General features: G+C 43.0%; 1 protein-coding gene across 2 annotated transcripts in view; it reads right to left on the bottom strand.

Annotated features, from left to right (window-relative positions):
- Window positions 1-18,356, bottom strand: part of LOC132407347 (procollagen galactosyltransferase 2-like) — a 293,400-nt gene that overhangs the window by 80,500 nt on the left and 194,544 nt on the right. Inside the window, exon 4 of one of the 2 annotated variants that reach the window (XM_059993706.1) lies at window positions 9,246-9,332. In XM_059993706.1, the coding sequence (XP_059849689.1) occupies window positions 9,246-9,332 (87 nt within the window). Of the gene's footprint in view, window positions 1-4,341; window positions 4,605-9,245; window positions 9,333-18,356 lie in introns of those variants that run through there. The other variant, XM_059993707.1, reaches the window with a different exon arrangement.

Raw genomic sequence — 18,356 nt, 5'->3', positions numbered from 1 at the left:
ATTCAACTTTAGATTAAAGCACGACCATCCTTGTTCTGCTACCCACTGGTTCTCAAATGCTTCAAGGGAACCGACGGGCACAGCATGCTCTCTCTCCGAGGACACCTGGGCACAGAAAATTCCTCCCTTACATTTCTCCATCTCTCTGACACTTCTCTACTTTAAAACGCTCTTTACAGGTTTCACACTGAGGCAGGTGTGTGTGTGTGTGTGTGTGTGTGTGTGTGTGTGTGTGTGTGTGTGTGTGTGTGTGTGTGTGTGTGTGTGTGTGTGTGTGTGTATGTGTGTGTGTGTGTGTGTGTGTGTGTGCGCGCGTGTGTGCGCGTGTGCGTGTGTGTGTGCGTGTGCGTGCGCGTGTGCGTGCGTGAAAGAGCATGGGCTCTTCCCGGTTCTCTGGTTTCCTCCCATGGTCCAAAGGCCTGCAAAGTGGTAGTTTAATTGGCTACTCTAACCTGTCCCTAGTAGAGTGGTACAGTCTGGGGGGTGTCGATGAGAATGTGCGGAGAGCAAAACAGCATTAGTGTAAGTGGTCAGTGCAGAGGGCAGAAGGGCATGTTTCTGTGTGGTACCTCTATGGCATCTACAACCTACAGTTTCACTTGTTCTCCTCACCTTCTGTAGTTGTTTCTGCCCGTTTACACCAAAGGGACAGCAATGAAGGTCCTCCATCTCAGTCTGTCCAAACCATCACACACGAACATTGAAGGTTCTTCACTGCTGTTTCCGTAACAACATTTTTTTGACCAGTCAGTGTTGTTAGCCCTGAGCTGAACCCCCTGACTTGGAGGACCGGTGGACCGCTCTTAGCCTGGTCTCTACCCTTAGACCTGTTTGGCATGGATAACCCGACCAAGAGCAGAAGCATAAAGCCCTGACTCTAACCAACATATTTCTTCAGGTCACAATTTCTGAGGCACACAGGTCCTTTTGTAGGTTACTGTCAAATTTTGATTGATGATTTTTCCTGTGAAACTCCCTGGGACATTAAAGGCACTATGGTAGAAAAATGGAAGCTGTTAAGTATCCGTGCAAGCTCCCATCTACCTGTAACCACTTAAAGACACAATTTTCTGACACTCTTCTCTTTCGCGCACCTCAAAGTACTTGAGATTGGGCAATAAACCTTGACTATGTGCCGTCCTAAACAATGCATATCATAAAGCAGCGATTAACGTTTGTAAGAGTGAGGAGCTGTAGGAATGGGTTGCCAGACCTCAGCTCTGCAAGATGTGAAATGTTCTGCAAGCTTTTAATATTTTTAAAAATGCGAATCTCCATGATAGAATTAGGCCCCTACAATAATACCATAATATTCATCACAAGATTTATTGGCCAAACTAGTAAACAGTCAGGATGTAGATTAACCCCTGGTTAACTCCTTCCATATCAGATGCACCGATTCAGATTAAGTGGTTTACTATACACCGTCAGGATAGATAAGAGTCTCTCAAAAGCAGAGGTGGAGTATGTCTCATGATCAATTCTTCCTGGTGCATAAATATATCAGAGCTGTCCCAATTCTGCTCACCAGACCTGGAATATCTAGCAGTGAAATGTCAACCTTTTTACCTGCCACAGGAGTTCTCTGGGGTCACTTTGGTAGCAGTTTACATTCCACCTCAGGCCAACGTCAAGCAGGCTTTAGATGATCTGAGTAATGGGATCAACATGCACGAAACAGCGCACCCTAACACCTTCACCATCATTTTGGGAGATTTTAACCAGGCCAATCTGAAAAAAATTACTAAGCAGTTACCATCAACAGATCACTTGCAATACCAGAGGAAACAACACACTGGGCCATTTCTACACCACCATCAAGAATGCCTACCGTGCTATTCGACACCCTCACTTCAGGAAGTCTGATCACCCGGCTGTACTTCTACTCCCCGAGTATAGGCAGAGACTGAAGACTGCAGCACCAGTAGTGAGGACCACAAAGGTATGGACAAGGGAAGCACAAGAACGCCTGCAGAACTGCTTTGAATTGATGGACTGGACTATATTCAGGGATCCATCTTCGAACCTGGATGAGCATGCTGCAGTTGTTACCAACGTCATCAAAACCTGTGTGGGTGAGTGTGTGCCCACCAAGACTTACTGTACATTCCCAAACCAAAAGCCGTAGATGAACAAGGAGGTACATTATCTGCTGAAGGCTAGATCTGTGGCATTCAAGTTTGACGACCCAGGCCTGTACCAGAAAACCTGCTATGATTTGTGGAGGGCTACTTCAAGGATGAAAAGACAATTTTGAACAAGGTTGGAGGGGACATCGCATGCACAGCAACTCTGGCAGGGTCTGCAAGACATTACTTCCTACAAAGCGAAACCCAATAGTATGAATGGCAGAGATGCTTCACTACCAGATGAACTCAACAGCTTATATGCCTGCTTTGAAAGGGAGAACACAACTACAGCTGTGAAGATCCCTGTTGCACCTGGTGACCCTGTGGTCTCCGTCTCAGAGGCCGATGTTAGGCTGTCTTTAAAGAGAGTAAACCCACGCAAGGCCAAAGGTCCCGGTGGAGTACCTGGTAAGGCTCTGAATACCTGTGCCAACCAACTAGCGGGAGTATTCAAGGACATTTTCAACCTCTCACTGCTACGGGTGGAAGTTCCCACTTGCTTCAAAAAGGCAACAATTATACCAGTACCTGAGAAGAATAATGTGACCTGCCTTAATGACAATCACCAGGTAGCACTCACATCGACAGTGATTAAATGCTTTGAGAGGTTGGTCATGACTAGACTGAACTCCTGCCTCAGCAAGGGCCTGGACCCATTGCATTTTACCTACCACCACAATAGGTCAACAGTAGATGCAATCTCAATGGCTCTTCACATGGCTTTAGACCACCTGGACAACACAAACCCTTGCATCAGGATGCAGTTCATCGACTACAGCTCAGCATTTAATACCATCATTCCCACAATTCTGATTGAGAAGTTGCAGAACCTGGGCCTCTGTACCTCCCTCTGCAATTGGATCCTCGACTTCCTAACTGGAAGACCACAGTCTGTGCGGATTGGTGATAACATCTCCTCCTCGCTTACGATCAACACTGGCACACCTCAGGGGTGTGTGCTTAGCCCACTGCTCTACTCTCTGTATACACATGACTGTGTGGGTAGCCATAGCTCAAATACCATCTATAACTTTGCTGACAATACTATCATTGTTGGTAGAATCCCAGGTGGTGACGAGAGGGTGTACAGGAGTGAGATACGCCAACTAGTGGAATGGTGCCGCAGCAACAACCTGGCACTCAATGTCAGTAAGATGGAAGAGCTGATTGTGGACTTCAGGAAGGGTAAGATGAAGGAACACATACCAATCCTCAGAGGGATCAGAAGTGGAGAGAGTGAGCAGTTTCAAGTGTCGAGATCACTGAGGATCTAATCTGGAGCATTCCTATTCGAGTTTCCACATGCACAACATATACAAATTCTACACCTGCACAACTGACAGGTTATCTATCAATTCTGGGTACATGCCATTGCACTTCACAGGTTTGATGGGAAGGCTCTTTACCAGCTCAATCCCCTTCGTTCGGTACCACCTGCAGCAGACACACCTTCACTAAAAAAAAAACTTTGCCCACCTGATGATACCTCAAACTCAACTCTGCACAGTGAGCCAACCATCAACAACAGAAACCGTAGTTCATCATCCGGACTTTCTGCTACTTGGCAACACCATGTTCCCAACAATGTCACTCTGCCATTGTAAAACAGTGTGAGATTTGGAGGAGGGATGATTTCAAGTTAAACTCATTGAAGTTACTAGTCTGATCTCAGGTAAATTGGCAGATTTCATGTTTCTCAGTTGGAACAATAAATTGAAACCCATTAATCAGACTCTCAGTTAGAAGCCAACAATCCCATGACACTGGACTGAACAAGAATCTCAGAGTGTTTGGGGCCAACATCGTTCCTCAGTCAACACCATTACATACAGACGACCTGATTGGATCTGGTACCCCAGTTGTGGACTGCCACATTTCAAAACCAACTTTTCTTCAGGGCAGGGATGTCCAGCTCCCCAGGCGTTAAGCAATGAGGGTGCTTCACTTGCTCTAAAGGAGGGCAAAAGGGACCAATGAGGTCTGGCAATTTGCGCCAGTAAACGTTAACTTTTCGCTGGATGACGGTAATGGTATCTACAGCTGAATAGGGCCGTACACAAAGACTGTTCTTTCCCTTCAAGCAATGAACGTCCACAGCTGAGCCTAGGGGGCCACAAACACTTGTGGAGAAAGTATTCCAATTATAGGGGGTATATTGTCGCCCGCGTTTCTAGGCTTAAACAGGGATAGGATTAACCCCAAGCCCACTCACCAGATGGAGATCCTGTCCTTTGGGTAGTCCAGTCTGTCGAGAGCCCCCAGGTAATAGGGCAGGGTGTGGGCCGAATTCCTGGCTATGATGGCGATCAGCACGGTGGGGCTCTGCAGCGGCGACTCCAAGGGCTGCCGCTCCTCGGAAAAGTAGGCGGTAGTAGGGAATGGCCGGGACAGGAGGGTGAGAAACAGCGCGGCGCAAACGGTCCTCGCCCTCGCCATCCTTGCGGGCTCTGGCGCTGAGCGGGGCCGGGGCGAGGGTGGAGACTCGCAGAGGCGGAGCAACCGGGGAGAACTGACTTCATTAGAGAGGCACATGTTAACCCTGTCGTTCAGAAAGTCTTCCCGAAAATTGTCTCGGTCACTTCAGTTTCCCTGAAAAAGTAGTTTTAAATTCAAACATGTTCCTCTCAAGTCAGTGCGTTAAACCCACAGGGAATTGACTGGGCTTCAGGCAGGAAGAGGCCAGGGTGGAACCTCGGATCTCAAACACTTTTAATTTTTAAAAGCGACTTTCTCGAATGTTTTCCAGACAATGAACTGCGCGTCAAAGAGGGAAACGCAAATAACGCCCGGGAAGCTTCCAGCGACCGGGTCCATTGGCATTTGAAGCGTGGGGTGAAAACATAACGCACTGGGTTTAAACACAAGATATTCTAAAAGATGCTGGAAATCCAGAGTAACACATGCAAACTGCTGGCGGAACTCGATGACAGGCTGCGTCTACGGAAATGAATTAACCGCCGTCGTTCTGAGCCGAGACTCTTTGCCAGGATTGGAAAGGAAGGGAAAAGAGGCCAGGAGGGGGAGGGGGAGGGGACAGAGTACAAGCTGGCAGGTGATATGTGAAGCCAGTTTGCAGGAGGGTAGGTGGGATGAAGTAAGAAGCTGGGAGGGTGATAGGTAGGATAGGTAAAGGGCTGCATTGGGTGTTTGTATTGTCATCCACAGACAATGGAACAAGCTTTTTTGTTAGTCCAGAACAGGGATGTGATTGGTCTGGGGAATGTTGGATCTGATGGGCAATGATAGTCTGCAGAATCAAATTGCCCACTTTTGTACATTGTCCAGTTTCACACCTTCTTACTATTGAGGGAGTGCTGCGTAGGTTCACAAGGTTAATTCCTGGAATGGTGGAACTGTCATATGTTGAAAGATTTGAGCGACTGGGCTTGTATACACTGGAATTTAGAAGGATGAGAGGGGATCTGATTGAAACATATAAAATTATTAAGGGATTAGACATGCTAGAGGCAGGAAACATGTTCCCGATGTTGGGGGAGTCCAGAACCAGAGGCCACAGTTTAAGAATAAGAGGTAGGCCATTTAAAACGGAGTTGAGGAAAAACTTTTTCACCCAGAGAGTTGTGGATCTATGGAATGCTCTGCCTCAGAAGGCAGTGGAGGCCAATTCTCTGGATGTTTTCAAGAAAGAGTTAGATAGAGCTCTTAAAGATAGCGGAGTGAAGGGATATGGGGAGAAGGCAGGAACGGGGGTACTGATTGTGGGTGATCAGCCATGATCACATTGAATGGCAGTTCTGGCTCGAAGGGCCGAAGGGCCCACTCCAGCACCTATTATCTACTGTCTGCTTGAATGGTTATCTGGTCAGAGAGCTTTCACCCTATGGAATTGGAACTCAAACAGCTCATGCAAGGAATATTTTCTGTCACTTAAAATTAAGAATTCTGCTATGAATGCTCATTAATAAGTGTGCAGCAGCTTTAAGCACACTGAGGAAGTTAAAAGACTCACTTGTATTCTGTGAGACTCCACCAAGAAATGTGTCACGTGATTTTGAATTAGACTTCTTGACAGCTACTTGTGGGGAGGTGTGAAGGCGAGGGCTAGCAAGGGACTCTGCCCGATGGAAGAGTGTAGCTGACCAGGGCCAGTAGAAACTGCAGAGCTTGACAGAGGTGGGGGGCACTGAGAGGAATGAGAAAGCTGGATAGATGACAGTTGGACAGTGGTTGCATTTGAACACTTGAGGATCCTGACCTCAAGGAGACTTCCTTGTGGCATTGAGGAGGTTCCCCAGCTTCTCAACACCAGGCCAAGGGCCTACCTGCCTTCTCAGATGAGAGTGATTGACTCTCCAATGCCACTTCTGATCCACTTTACCTCAAATGCTCTTTGGCTCCTCTATGTCTTTGTGTTGAACTCAATTCACCATTAAGTGCTTTGGAATATTTGTGGTTGTGACATAGAGTTGTGTGTTTTTCTTTCGCCAGGAAAGGTCAAGACGGCAATCATTAGAGAGGTGTTTCTGGACAAGATGGGCTTGGAGGAGGCTGGGTCTCTCTGATAAATGATTGAGCTGCTGGTTTACATTTGCTTGTAATTTAGAACAAAGGGAACATGTCGGCAACATATTGGATTGTATGTTTGAAGAAATGCAGCTGTACAAAGGGAAAACAAAAGCTCAGTGGTGCCAATACTGATATAATTCAAAAGGTTTGCTGTAAGATAAATATAGTCTATTTAGCCTTGTTCTTTAATCTTCAATTACATATGGGAGCCAGAATGCCAGGAAAAATCGCAAGATCCCAGCTGCCACATTGATGGAGAACAGAAATGGCACCTTTGAGTTGAGAAGAGTTGGTCTCTTATAAATAGCTGTCATGTAAGGGATAGACCTTTTTAATATTAGGTTAAGGGTTTATTTAAATACACCATTGAGATTAGATTTTAAAAGTAACAGCTAAAGTCAGAATAATGTGGCAGATAAGACAGTAGGACTGAATAAAGCCATGAAACAGGAGATAGAGAGATGATAACTTGTTTGGAGGATTGAATAGGGAGCAAGTAGGACCAGTGTGTGAGGTTAGTGGAGGGACTGAATAAAGATGTAAAGAATTCCATAATGGTCCTGGGAACGAAATGGTTTCTGTATGAGGAGCATCTGATTGCTTTTGGCCCGTATTTTCTGGAGTTTAGAAGAATGAGGAGGGATCTCACTGAAAGCTGTCGAATATTGAAAGACCTGGATAGAGTGCATGTGGAGAGGATTTATCCAATAGCAAGACAGAATTCTAAGACCAGCGGGGACAGTCTCGGAACAGAAGAATACACAGAGATGAGGAGGAACAGATAGCTAATGCATTGGTCATGATCTTTCAAGAATCATTTAATTCTGGCATGGTCCCAGAGGACTGGAAGATTGCAAATGTCACTTCACTCCTCAAGAAGGGAGGAAGGCAAAAGAAAGGAAATTATAGGCCAGTTAGCCTAACCTCAGTGGCCGGGAAAGTGTTAGAGTCCATTATTGAGGATGAGGTTTCCAGATACCTGGAGACTAATGATCAAGTAAATCAAAGTCAGCATGGTTTCTGTAAAGGGAAATCTTGCCAGACAAATCTGTTAGAGTTCTTTGAGTAAGTAACCAGCAGGGTGGACAAAGGAGAGGCAGTGGATAACATTTACTTGGATTTTCAGAAGGCATTTGATAAGGTGCCGCACACGACGCTGCTTAACAAGATAAAATCCTATGGTGTTACAGGAAAGACTCTGGTATGGATAGTGGAATGGCTGACAGGCAGGAGGCAGTGGGTGGGAATAAAAGGGGTCTTTTCTGGTAGACCTCCTCTGGGGTGAGTATTGGGACTGCTGCTTTTCACATTGTTTGTCAATGATTTAGATAATGGAATTGATGGCTTTGTGGCAAGTTTGCTGATGATATGAAGACAGATGGAGGGGTAGGCAGTGCTGAGGAAGCAATGTGATTGCTGCAGGACTTAGACAAATTGGAAGAATGGGCTAAAAAGTGGCAGATGGAATACAGTGTTGGGAAATGTATGATAATGCATTTTGGTAAAAGGAAAAATAGTGCAGACTATTATCTAAATGGGGAGAAGGTTCAAACATCAGAATCCCATTGAAACCTATCAAATGTTGAGAGGACTAGATAAGGTGGATGTGGAGACTGTGGAGAGGATGTTTCCTATGGTGGGGGTGTCCAGAACTAGAGGGCACAGCCTCAAAATTGAGGGGTGACCTTTTAGAACAGAGGTAAAGAGGAATTTTTTTTAGCCAGAGAGTAGTAAAAGCTCTGCCACAGACAGTGGTGGAGGCCAAGTCCGTGCGTATACTGAAGTTGGAAGTTGATAGTTTCCTGATCGGTCGGGGCATCAAAGGGTATGGCAAGAAGGCAGGTGCATGGGGTTGAGTGGCAATCTGCCGTGATAGAATGGCAAAGCAGGCTCAATGGGCTGAATGGCCTAATTCTGCTCCTAAGTCTTATGGTCCAAAGGGGTCCAAACCTGCTCACAATCCTCCAAGTGAGGACTGACTAGTGCTTTATAAAGTCTCAACATTGCATCCTTGCTTTTATATTCCAGTCCTCTTGAAGTGAATGCTAACATTGCATTTGCCTTCCTCACCACCGACTCAAACTGCAAATTAACCTTTAAGGAATCCTGAGCAAGGACTCCCAAATCCCTTTGCTACCCAGTATTTTATATTTTCTCTCCATTTAGTAAATAGTCTACCCTTTCATTTCTTCTTCCAAAATGCATGACCAAACATTGTATTCCATCTGCCATTTCTTTGCCCATTCTCCTAATATGCCTGTCCTTCTGTAGCCTCTCTACTTCCTCAAACCTACCTGCCCTCCACCTGTCTTCATATCCTCTGCAAACTTTGCAACAAAGCCATCAATTTCATCATCCAAATCATTGACTATAACGTAGAAAGCATCGGTCCCAACACAGACCCCCGCAGAACAGCAGCCGGTCAGGACATGCTCTCTTTATTCCCACTCTTTGCCTCCAGCCACTCAGTCACCGCTTTATCCATGCTGGAATCTTTCCTGTGATACATTGGAAGATACACAGATTCAGATATTACAAGGGAAACCAATATGAAGTGTAAGTAAGTGGAAATACAAACTGCATCCAAACCTCAGGTGATAGATAGGCTGCAGCACTCCAGGTCTGAATTGGGTTCCGACTGTGAAAACCTGGACTCCAGGGGCGTAGCTCCCTCTGCTGGATAAAATTAGTGAAAATCATTCATTCCTCTGTGATCACATGCTAAGCTCTGCCTCTCCCTACACAAAATGCAGGAGGAACTCAGCAGGTCAGGCTGCAGCTATGGAGGGAAATAAACAGTCAATGTTTTGCACTCTGTGTTTGTCCAAGTGGTATCATATCTTTTTCAAAGTAACCCTTTAACAGTAAGTGAGGTTTGGTTAGGGAAGCAGATTCCTAAAGATTGATTGACTATCCTTAAAACAAACATAGTGAGTACATTGCTTTTAAGCTCTTGTGAACTGACTGTTCCTTTTATTGTTGCTTCAATGCGTCATATAAAAAATATTTTTAAATTGAGGCCAGCATTACTTGCATCAATCTGTTAGTGTTCATATCATAACGATAAAAGCAGACTCAATGCTGTTGGCTTGCAAAATACATCTTCAAATCTGGCCGAAGTCAAACAAACGGGACCCTGGGGTGTTATCCATTTGGTCCAGGTGACTTGTTAACTTCAGACTTTTCAGATTCCCAAGCACCTTCTCCTTAGTAATAGCAACTATACTCACTTCTGCCCCAACATTCTTGCATTTCTGACAATCTTCTAATGTCTTCCACAGTGAAGACTGATGCAAAATACTTAAGTTCATTCGCTATTTCTTTGATCCCCAATACTACCTCTCGAGTGTCATTTTCCAGCAGTCTGATATCTACTCTCACCTCTCCTTTACTCTTTATACATTTGTAAAAAACTTCTTGTATCCTCATTTATATTTATTGGCTATCTTACCTTCACATTTTATCTTTTATCTCTTTATGGCTTTTTAAATTGTCTTCTGTTGATTTTTAAAAGCTTCCCAATCCTCTATCTTCCGACTAATTTTTATTTTATTACTGTATATGCTCTCTCTCTTGGTTTGATGCTGTCTTTAACTTCCCTTATCTGCTATGGTTGGCTAACTCTCCCTTTAGAATAGTTCTTCATCTTTGAGAATCTTTCCTGTCCTTCTGAATTTCCTCCAGAAACACCAGCTGTTGCTCTTCTACTGTCCTCCCTGCTAGTGTCTCCTTCCAATCAATTTGGACAGCTCCTCTCTCATGCCTCTGCAATTCCATTTACTCCATTGTAATACTGTAATCTTCGATACTGTTTGGAGGCTAGCATATAACTCCCATCAGGTTTGCACATGCAGTTTCTTAACTCTATCCACAAGGATTCTACATCTCACCTCTTTCTCAGGATTTAATTCCTGCCTCTGCCTACCTGCCTGTCCTTTTGATACTTAAGTTCCCAACTATGGTCTTCTTTCAGCCATGACTCAGAGATGTCCACTCCCAATCTGCACTGCGCTACCTTATTTTGCGCATATTCAAATATAACACCTTCAGTTCTGTGTTCATCACCCTTTTTGATTTTGGCCCCCTGTTACACTTTAACTCATCTCACTGACTGCAATTTTGTCCTAGCACCTGCCTGTTCTTTCTTACAGTCTCACTTCTTCGCCTGTCCATCGACTTTCGATGATGACTGAGGCCTGGGCACGGTTGTATGGAAGACCTGCAGTTGCCCTAGCTGCAAGTCTCCCCTCTTCATGCCACCGATGTTGTCCAAGGGAAGGGCATTAGGGCCCATACAGCTTGGCACTATCACTGGTATTATCCTTGGCACCTTGCTCAAGGACACAACACAATGCCTCAGCTAAGGCTCGAACGAGCGACCTTCAGATCACTAGACCGACACCTTAACCACTTGGCCACGTGCCACACACAGTCTCACTACACACTGTATCTACTTGTATACCAACTGCCCCTCCTCAGCTCTAGCACTCCAGTTCCCATCCACCTGCCAAATAAGTTTAAACCCTACCCAACAGCTCGAGTAAACCTGCCTGCAAGGATATTGGTGTCCATTGGGTTCCGGTTTAACCAGACCTTTTGTACAGGTCATACCTGCCCCAGAAGAGATCCCAATTATCCATAAACCTGAAACCTGGATCTGTACCAAATCTTCAGCCACACATTCATCCTATTCTTACAGGAGAAAATCTGCAGATGCTGGAAATCCAAAGCATCACACACAAAATACTGGAGGAACTCAGCAGGCCAGGCAGCATCCATGGAAAAGAGTGAACAGGTGACGATTTGGGCTGAGACCCTTCTTCAGGACTGGAAAGGAAGTTGAGAAAAGGGAAGGAAGAAGTACAAGGTGGCAGGTGATTGGTGATACGGGGAGGGGGGGAAGTAATAGAGTAAAGAGATGGTAAGTTGATAGGTGAAAGAGTTAAAGAGCTGAAGGAGGATGAATCTGAGAAAAGGATAGAAGACCATGGAAGAAAGGGAAGGGGGAGGAGCACCAGTGGAAGATAAGATGAGTGAGGGGCACAGGAATGGTGGGGAGGGGGGCATTACCGGAAGTTCGAGAAATTGATGTTCATGCCATCAGGTTGGAGGCTACCCAGATGGAATATAAGGAGTTGCTCCTCCAACCTGAGTGTGGCCCCATCGTGGCAGTAGAGGAGGGTGTGCACTGACAGATCAGATTGGGAATGGGTGGCTACTAAATGAGAGATCCCACTTTTTCTGACAGACAGAGCATAGTTGCCAGGTGAAGCGGTCTCCCAGTCTACATTTGTTTTCACTGAAAAACAGGAGACCACACTGGGAGCATTAGATACAGTAGATGACCCTAACAGACTTGCAGGCGAAGTGTTGCCTCACCTGGGGCACTGAATAGTAGTGAGGAGGGAGGTGTAGGGGCAGGTGTGGCACTTGTTCCACTTGCAAGGATAAATGCCAGGAGGGAGATCAGTGGGGAGGGACAAGTAGACAAGGGATTTGTGTAGGGAGTGATCCCCATGGAAGGTGGGAGGGAGGGAAAGAAAGATGTGCTTGATGCTGGAATCCTGTTGGAGATGGCAGAAGTTATGGAGAATTATGTGCTGGACGAGGAGTCTAGTCTTATCCTCACTGGCATGTGGCACCGGCAGCAATCCAGATATGAGTGCACTGGAAATTCTGCTTTTCAGCTTTCTGCCCAACTCTCCATATCTTCTCTTCAGGAGGTCTTTCCTATGTCATTAGTACCAGTGTACCACGACCCCAGCTGTTCATCCTCGCCTTTAGAATGCTGTGGACCTGACCCTGGCACCTGGGAGGCAATTTACAATCTGAGTGTCTGTTTCGCACCAACAGATTCTGCTTTCTACTCCTTTAATTATGGAATCCCCTATTACTCCTGCACTTCTCTCTCACCCCTGCCTTTGTAAGCCACAGAGCTAGACTCAGCGCTGAAGACCGGATGTTACATACCCCGTGGGTACCTTGTGACTGTCTTATGACCATGATGTAATTGAGTATCTTGTGAGCATGATGTAATTGTCTTATGATGGTGGGGTGATGTAATTTTCCCGCCAGTGTGAGGTCACATGATGTAATTTTCCTGCTGGTGTGTAGTCACGTGATGTAATGTTCCAACAGGTATATAAGGGGAAACCCCTGCTGTGATGCAGTTAGTTTGGGGTTAGTTCAATAGTCAGTTCGTTAGTTAGTTTTACTGTGTATTCATCTCATGATGCGGTTTCGTTTTTTAAAGTGGAGTTTTTTACTTTCTATTGAAAGGAGCAACCCCAGATCAATAGCTAATCCTCTTGTTAGACCCAGATCAATAGCTAATCCTCTTGTTAGACACACTTTGCGTATATGGGCTCAGATCAGGAAATGCTATGGTTTCCAGGGGTTTTCCGTTTCCAGCCCTATTGCTCATAATCACCTTTTTTTTTACCTACTACATACGATTCAGCATTCCAGGTTTGGTATAGGAAGGGCATTAGACATTTTGAAGATCTTTTCATTGATAATCGCTTCGCTTCTTTTCAGCAGCTCTCTGTTAAGTTCAATCTGCCCAATGCTCATTTTTTCAGATATCTCCAAATCCGACACTTTATTGCTCCTTTAATTCCTAACTTTCCTGAAATGCCTGCGAAAAATGCTATGGACCTATTTCTTTCCATGAATCCACTAGGTAAAGGCTTAATATCAATCATCCGAGATAAACTAGCGGCCTCACGACGGGCCCCCATGGATAAAATCAAAATGGCCTGGGAGCAGGATTTAAATATCTCCTTATCTGAGGAGAGCTGGGATTCAGTTCTCAAATCGGTTAACTCAACCTCCCTTTGTGCTCGCCACTGCCTTTCACAGTTTAAGATTGTTCATAGAGCCCATTTGTCTAAATCTAAACTATCTCGATTCTACCCTAGCGTTAGTCCGCTCAGTGATAAATGCAAGAGGGGCGTGGCCTCTCTCATCCATATGTACTGGTTCTGTCCTAGCTTGGAGAAATTCTGGAAAGATGTCTTCACTACGTTATCGTGTATTCTGAATCAGCACCTAGAACCAAACCCCTTAATTGCTCTGTTCAGTTTTTGGGGCGAGACAGATTTATGTCTGGGTCCGACCAATGCCGAATATTATCCTTTGCCTCTCTTCTGGCTAGACGCTTGATCCTCCTCAGATGGAGAGATGCTGCCCCGCCCACGCATGCTCAATGGCTTAACGACATCATGGCCTGTCTGGACCTCGAAAAAATTCATTATTCAGTTCTCAATTCGGATCTAAAGTTCCATAAGGTCTGGGGACCTTTTATCGAGTATTTTCATAACCTTCCTCTTGACTAGGGTTTTTTTTTCTCTTCGGTCCCTTGCTTTCAGCTCCTTTTTTTTCTGTTAGAAGGCATTATTACCCTCTGTTCCTGAGTGTATTCACAGTCTGGGAGTTTGGCTGTCCTGACTTATACTCTCTACATTGTGTTGTGGTTGTTCTGGAGTTGCTGTTGTTTTTTCTTGTGTTGTGGGGCTTGGGGAGGACACTAAGCTTACTTGTCTTTAATTCAGGTGCTTTTTTTTTGCTAAATTCTCTTCCTTTGTAACATATTGTTATTGTATGCTTAATTTTGCACTGTTTTGATGTTCCACATTGGGATTTGGGGTTTTTAATTTGTAAAATATTTTGAAAAACTAATAAAAAAAAATGAAAGGAGCAAAAGCCATTGTGCCAGCAGTTTCGCCAGTTGCTGCCGGTTCTGGTTTCTTGCATCTTTGATGTATCTTTACAGTCGAGTTGGAGAGTGACGACTTTACCGAAGTACGGGAACCCGAAGGATTGAGTAAAGTTGTTGTCGTTCTGCGGTTTTGTTAAGGATCGACCTTATTGAATCTTCGTTCAGGAATCTGCATCTGAGATAACCCCTGCAAGATCAGGAAGGGTTGTGCAGTGTTCACCCTCCAGCAAAAAGGTCAGTTCCTTGAAGCCATTTTATTCCCTTGGTCATGAATCCTTTGGACAAGGCACCTCTCGACTGTGATCAGCAGATATGCATTTTCTTTGGAGAAATTGTTGTTGCAGCAAAGTCTCTCCTTACTGACTGTATAAATCACTTGGACTTTTGAATTTACCACTTTAAGACTGCGTTGTTTGTTTACTTTTCACTTCCAGTGAGCAGAGTTTGATAAATGTAGAGAGTCAGCAGGAGACGCTCATGGAGTGAGCACTGTTTCAGATTCGCTCCATAAACTTTACTTTTTTTAACCTATGATCACCCTTACTTAACTTACTTTTACCTACACCAAAAGATTCTTGCTACTTTTTTGGACTTATCTTTAAGAGTTTATTGTGAATTTTGAGGAAATGAATACAGAAATGGCTCTAAGATCTAAAGGGCGAGAACCTGGGAAGGATTCTAACGGGAACGGGAAGAAGAAAAAGACCGATCCTAAACGCAATGAATTGACTTATGAAATATTATTGGAGGTTTTAAATGAAAAATTTGAAGAACAATGACAAATTTTCAAACAAGATATAAAGGCCTTTCAGGATTATATGGATAAAATGGATTCAGTAGTTAACCAGCAGCAAGCTGTAATCGCAACTTTGCAAGGGAACGCTCGGAAGCGAGACTTGATAATCGAAAAACTGGAGCAGAAATTATCTTCGACGATTAAACAGGTGGAAACACTTAAAGCCAAAAGTGTCGACTTTGAAAATCGGTCCAGAAGACAGAACTTACGCATACTTGGTCTCCCGAAAGGTATTGAAGTACTTTGCTCAACTTTTAAAGGATGCGTTCCCTTCTGTATTCCCAGACAGTCCTCCGTTACTTGATCGCGCTCACAGAATTATGCGTCGATCACCAAGTGCTTCAGCTAAACCACTGGTTGTAATTGTCCGATTTCATTATGTCCATGTTAAAGAGCAACTTATTCGTGTGGATCGGCGTATAGGGATGGTCAAATCCCAAGAATTCAATTTTCGATTAGTGGGGGATTTTAGTCCAGAAGTAATGAAGGCAAGGTTTCTTTTTAAACCTCTGATGTCCGAATCTTATGAGAAAAATCTAAAACCTGCGCTCTTATACCCTGCGAAGCTCAGAATCTCACCACCCAATGCATCTCGGCGTGTTTTCTTTTCTACATCTGAAGCTCGAAGCTTTCTGAATGAGAACTTCCCTACTGCTGCGGATTCTCATCTCTAATAAATGAGTGATTTTGATCGTTGCAAGATGGTTTTTGTTTCCAAAACCAGATTTTGTTTCTGGCTATTGGTGTAGGTTTACTCTATATTTTATACTCTAGTTAAAGTTTTTTTTTGATGTACTAATCTTTTTATTTTACTTACTTTAATCACTGTACTTTATCTTTGGTCATTATTATTAATCCTTCGAAGGTGAATTTTTTTTTCGGTTTCTTCTCTAAAATATTTTTGGTTTTTTTTGATTTCGCCATTTTTTTCTCTCATCTTCCTATAATTCATTTCTTATCACAGTTTAAATTTTTTTTTGGTTTGTTTGGGTGTTAACCCGATTTATAAGTTACTAGTGATTATATTCTTTTTGTTTTTTTTACTAGCAATTATATTAGGAAGTTTGGTTTTAGTATAGTGATCATTATTTCTTTAGAGTGTGGGTGGATCTTTTTTATCCTTTATATACGGAGTTGCCTTCTGCTGATATGGGGGTAGATTTAGTTTCATTTCTCTTTTTTCCCAGCCTTCTCCTGGCTGGGGAGGAGCTTTCTCCTCTTGGGTGGGGTGTGGGGGTCTTTTTCTAAATCTGATGTTCTTTACATCAGTTTTTTTTTAGTTTTTTCATATGGGCTGATTTTAAACTACTAAAATGTCTGCGATGTCGTCACTTCTGGGCCCGCCCCTTATTTTTGTTCCTCTTCCGGGTGCATGAGTTCATAATTTGGTTAACCCTTTATATACCGAAGGGTTGATTTCAGAAATATGGCTCAGACCATTAATTTTGTCTCTTGGAATACTAATGGCTTAAACCATCCGATTAAATGGAAAAAGATTTTCAAAGTATTCCAAAGACTGAATGCACATATTATTTTTGTACAAGAAACTCATGTGAAGAAAGAGGATAATTATCAGTTTTTTAGGTTTTGGAGGGGTCAACAGTACCATTCGAATTTGAATGCAAAAGTAAAGGGAGTTTCAATTTTTATTGACTCCTCTATTGCATTTGACCAACACGATATTTTTTCAGATCCGAATGGTAGATTTTTGTTAATTACTGGCTTACTTTTTAACAAAAAGGTTGCTATGGTTAATGTTTATGCTCCAAATGTGGATTATCCCGATTTTTTAAGTCCTTATTTACTTCTCTACCTAATCTAAATAAATATAGGTTAATAATGGGTGGTGACTTTAATTGTTGTTTAAGTCCTTTGTTGGACAGATCTATACCTACTCAGACTTTACCTAATAAGTCGGCCACTTATATTAACTCTTTTTTGACTGATACTGGGACTTTCGATATTTGGAGATTTCTGCATCCTAAGGACAAAGAGTTTTCATTTTTCTCACATGTTTATCATTTTTACTCGAGAATTGATTATTTTTAATTGACTCTTGTTTTATTCCATCAGTAATTGATTGTAATTATGATATTATAGCCATCTCTGACCATACTCCATTAAAACTTTCTATTAAATTTATGGATACAGCTTCTAGTGCTAGACAAAGGCGATTTGATTCTACCTTACTGCAAGATCCGGATTTCATTAAATTTATGAAGGAACAGATCGATTTCTTCTTTTCAACTAATTCCACGGATGATATTTCTTGCGGAACACTTTGGGACACTTTTAAAGCATATATACGTGGACAGATTATCTCCTATTCCATTGGTCTGAGAAAACGCATTAAGAAGGAAACTCTTTTATTGGTTGATAAAATGAAAGAGATTGACAAGAAATATTTGACTACTCCTAGTAAGGAGCTTTACAAACAAAGGGTTGAATCAAATGGAACATAGTTTATTACTTACATATTCGATTGAAAATCAATTAATGAAAACCAGATCTGATTTTTATATACATAGTGATAAATCGGGTAAACTGTTAGCTAGTCAATTGAAGAATGCTTTGGTTAAACGTCAAATTACTAAGATTCGTCAGCAGAATGGGGATCTGACAGTTAACCATGATGAGATAAACAAATCTTTTCAAGATTTTTATACCTCCCTGTATCATTCTGAATTCCCTCATGATTATAATACCATGTGTGATTTTCTTGGGAAATTGAATTTTCCAAGATTATCATCAGATGATCTTTCAATATTAGAAACTCCTATTACGGATGCAGAAATTAAAGGGGTTATTTCCTCTATGAATTCTGGGAAAGCACCAGGTCCAGATGGGTATACAGTAGAATTTTTAAAATGTTCTTCCGCTACTCTTTCTCCTTGGTTATGCAGGGTTTTTGAAGAAGCAATTAGATTGGGTAATCTGCCACAATCTTTTTATAGAGCTTCCATTTCTTTAATATTGAAGAAAGATAAAGACCCTACTAACTGTGCATCCTATAGACCAATATCCTTTTTGAATGTAGATTCCAAGATCTTTTCCAAGTTACTGGCATCCAGGCTGGAGAAGGTATTACCTCAAATTATCTCGGAAGATCAAACTGGTTTTATTAAAAATCGCTATTCTTTTTTGAATGTTAGGAGATTATTGAATATTGTTTATACTCTTTCAC

This window comes from Hypanus sabinus, chromosome 18 (assembly GCF_030144855.1).
Source record: "Hypanus sabinus isolate sHypSab1 chromosome 18, sHypSab1.hap1, whole genome shotgun sequence".
NCBI lineage: Eukaryota > Metazoa > Chordata > Chondrichthyes > Myliobatiformes > Dasyatidae > Hypanus > Hypanus sabinus.
Note: the sequence above shows the minus strand (reverse complement) of the source record. Positions and strands in the feature narration are given on the sequence as shown.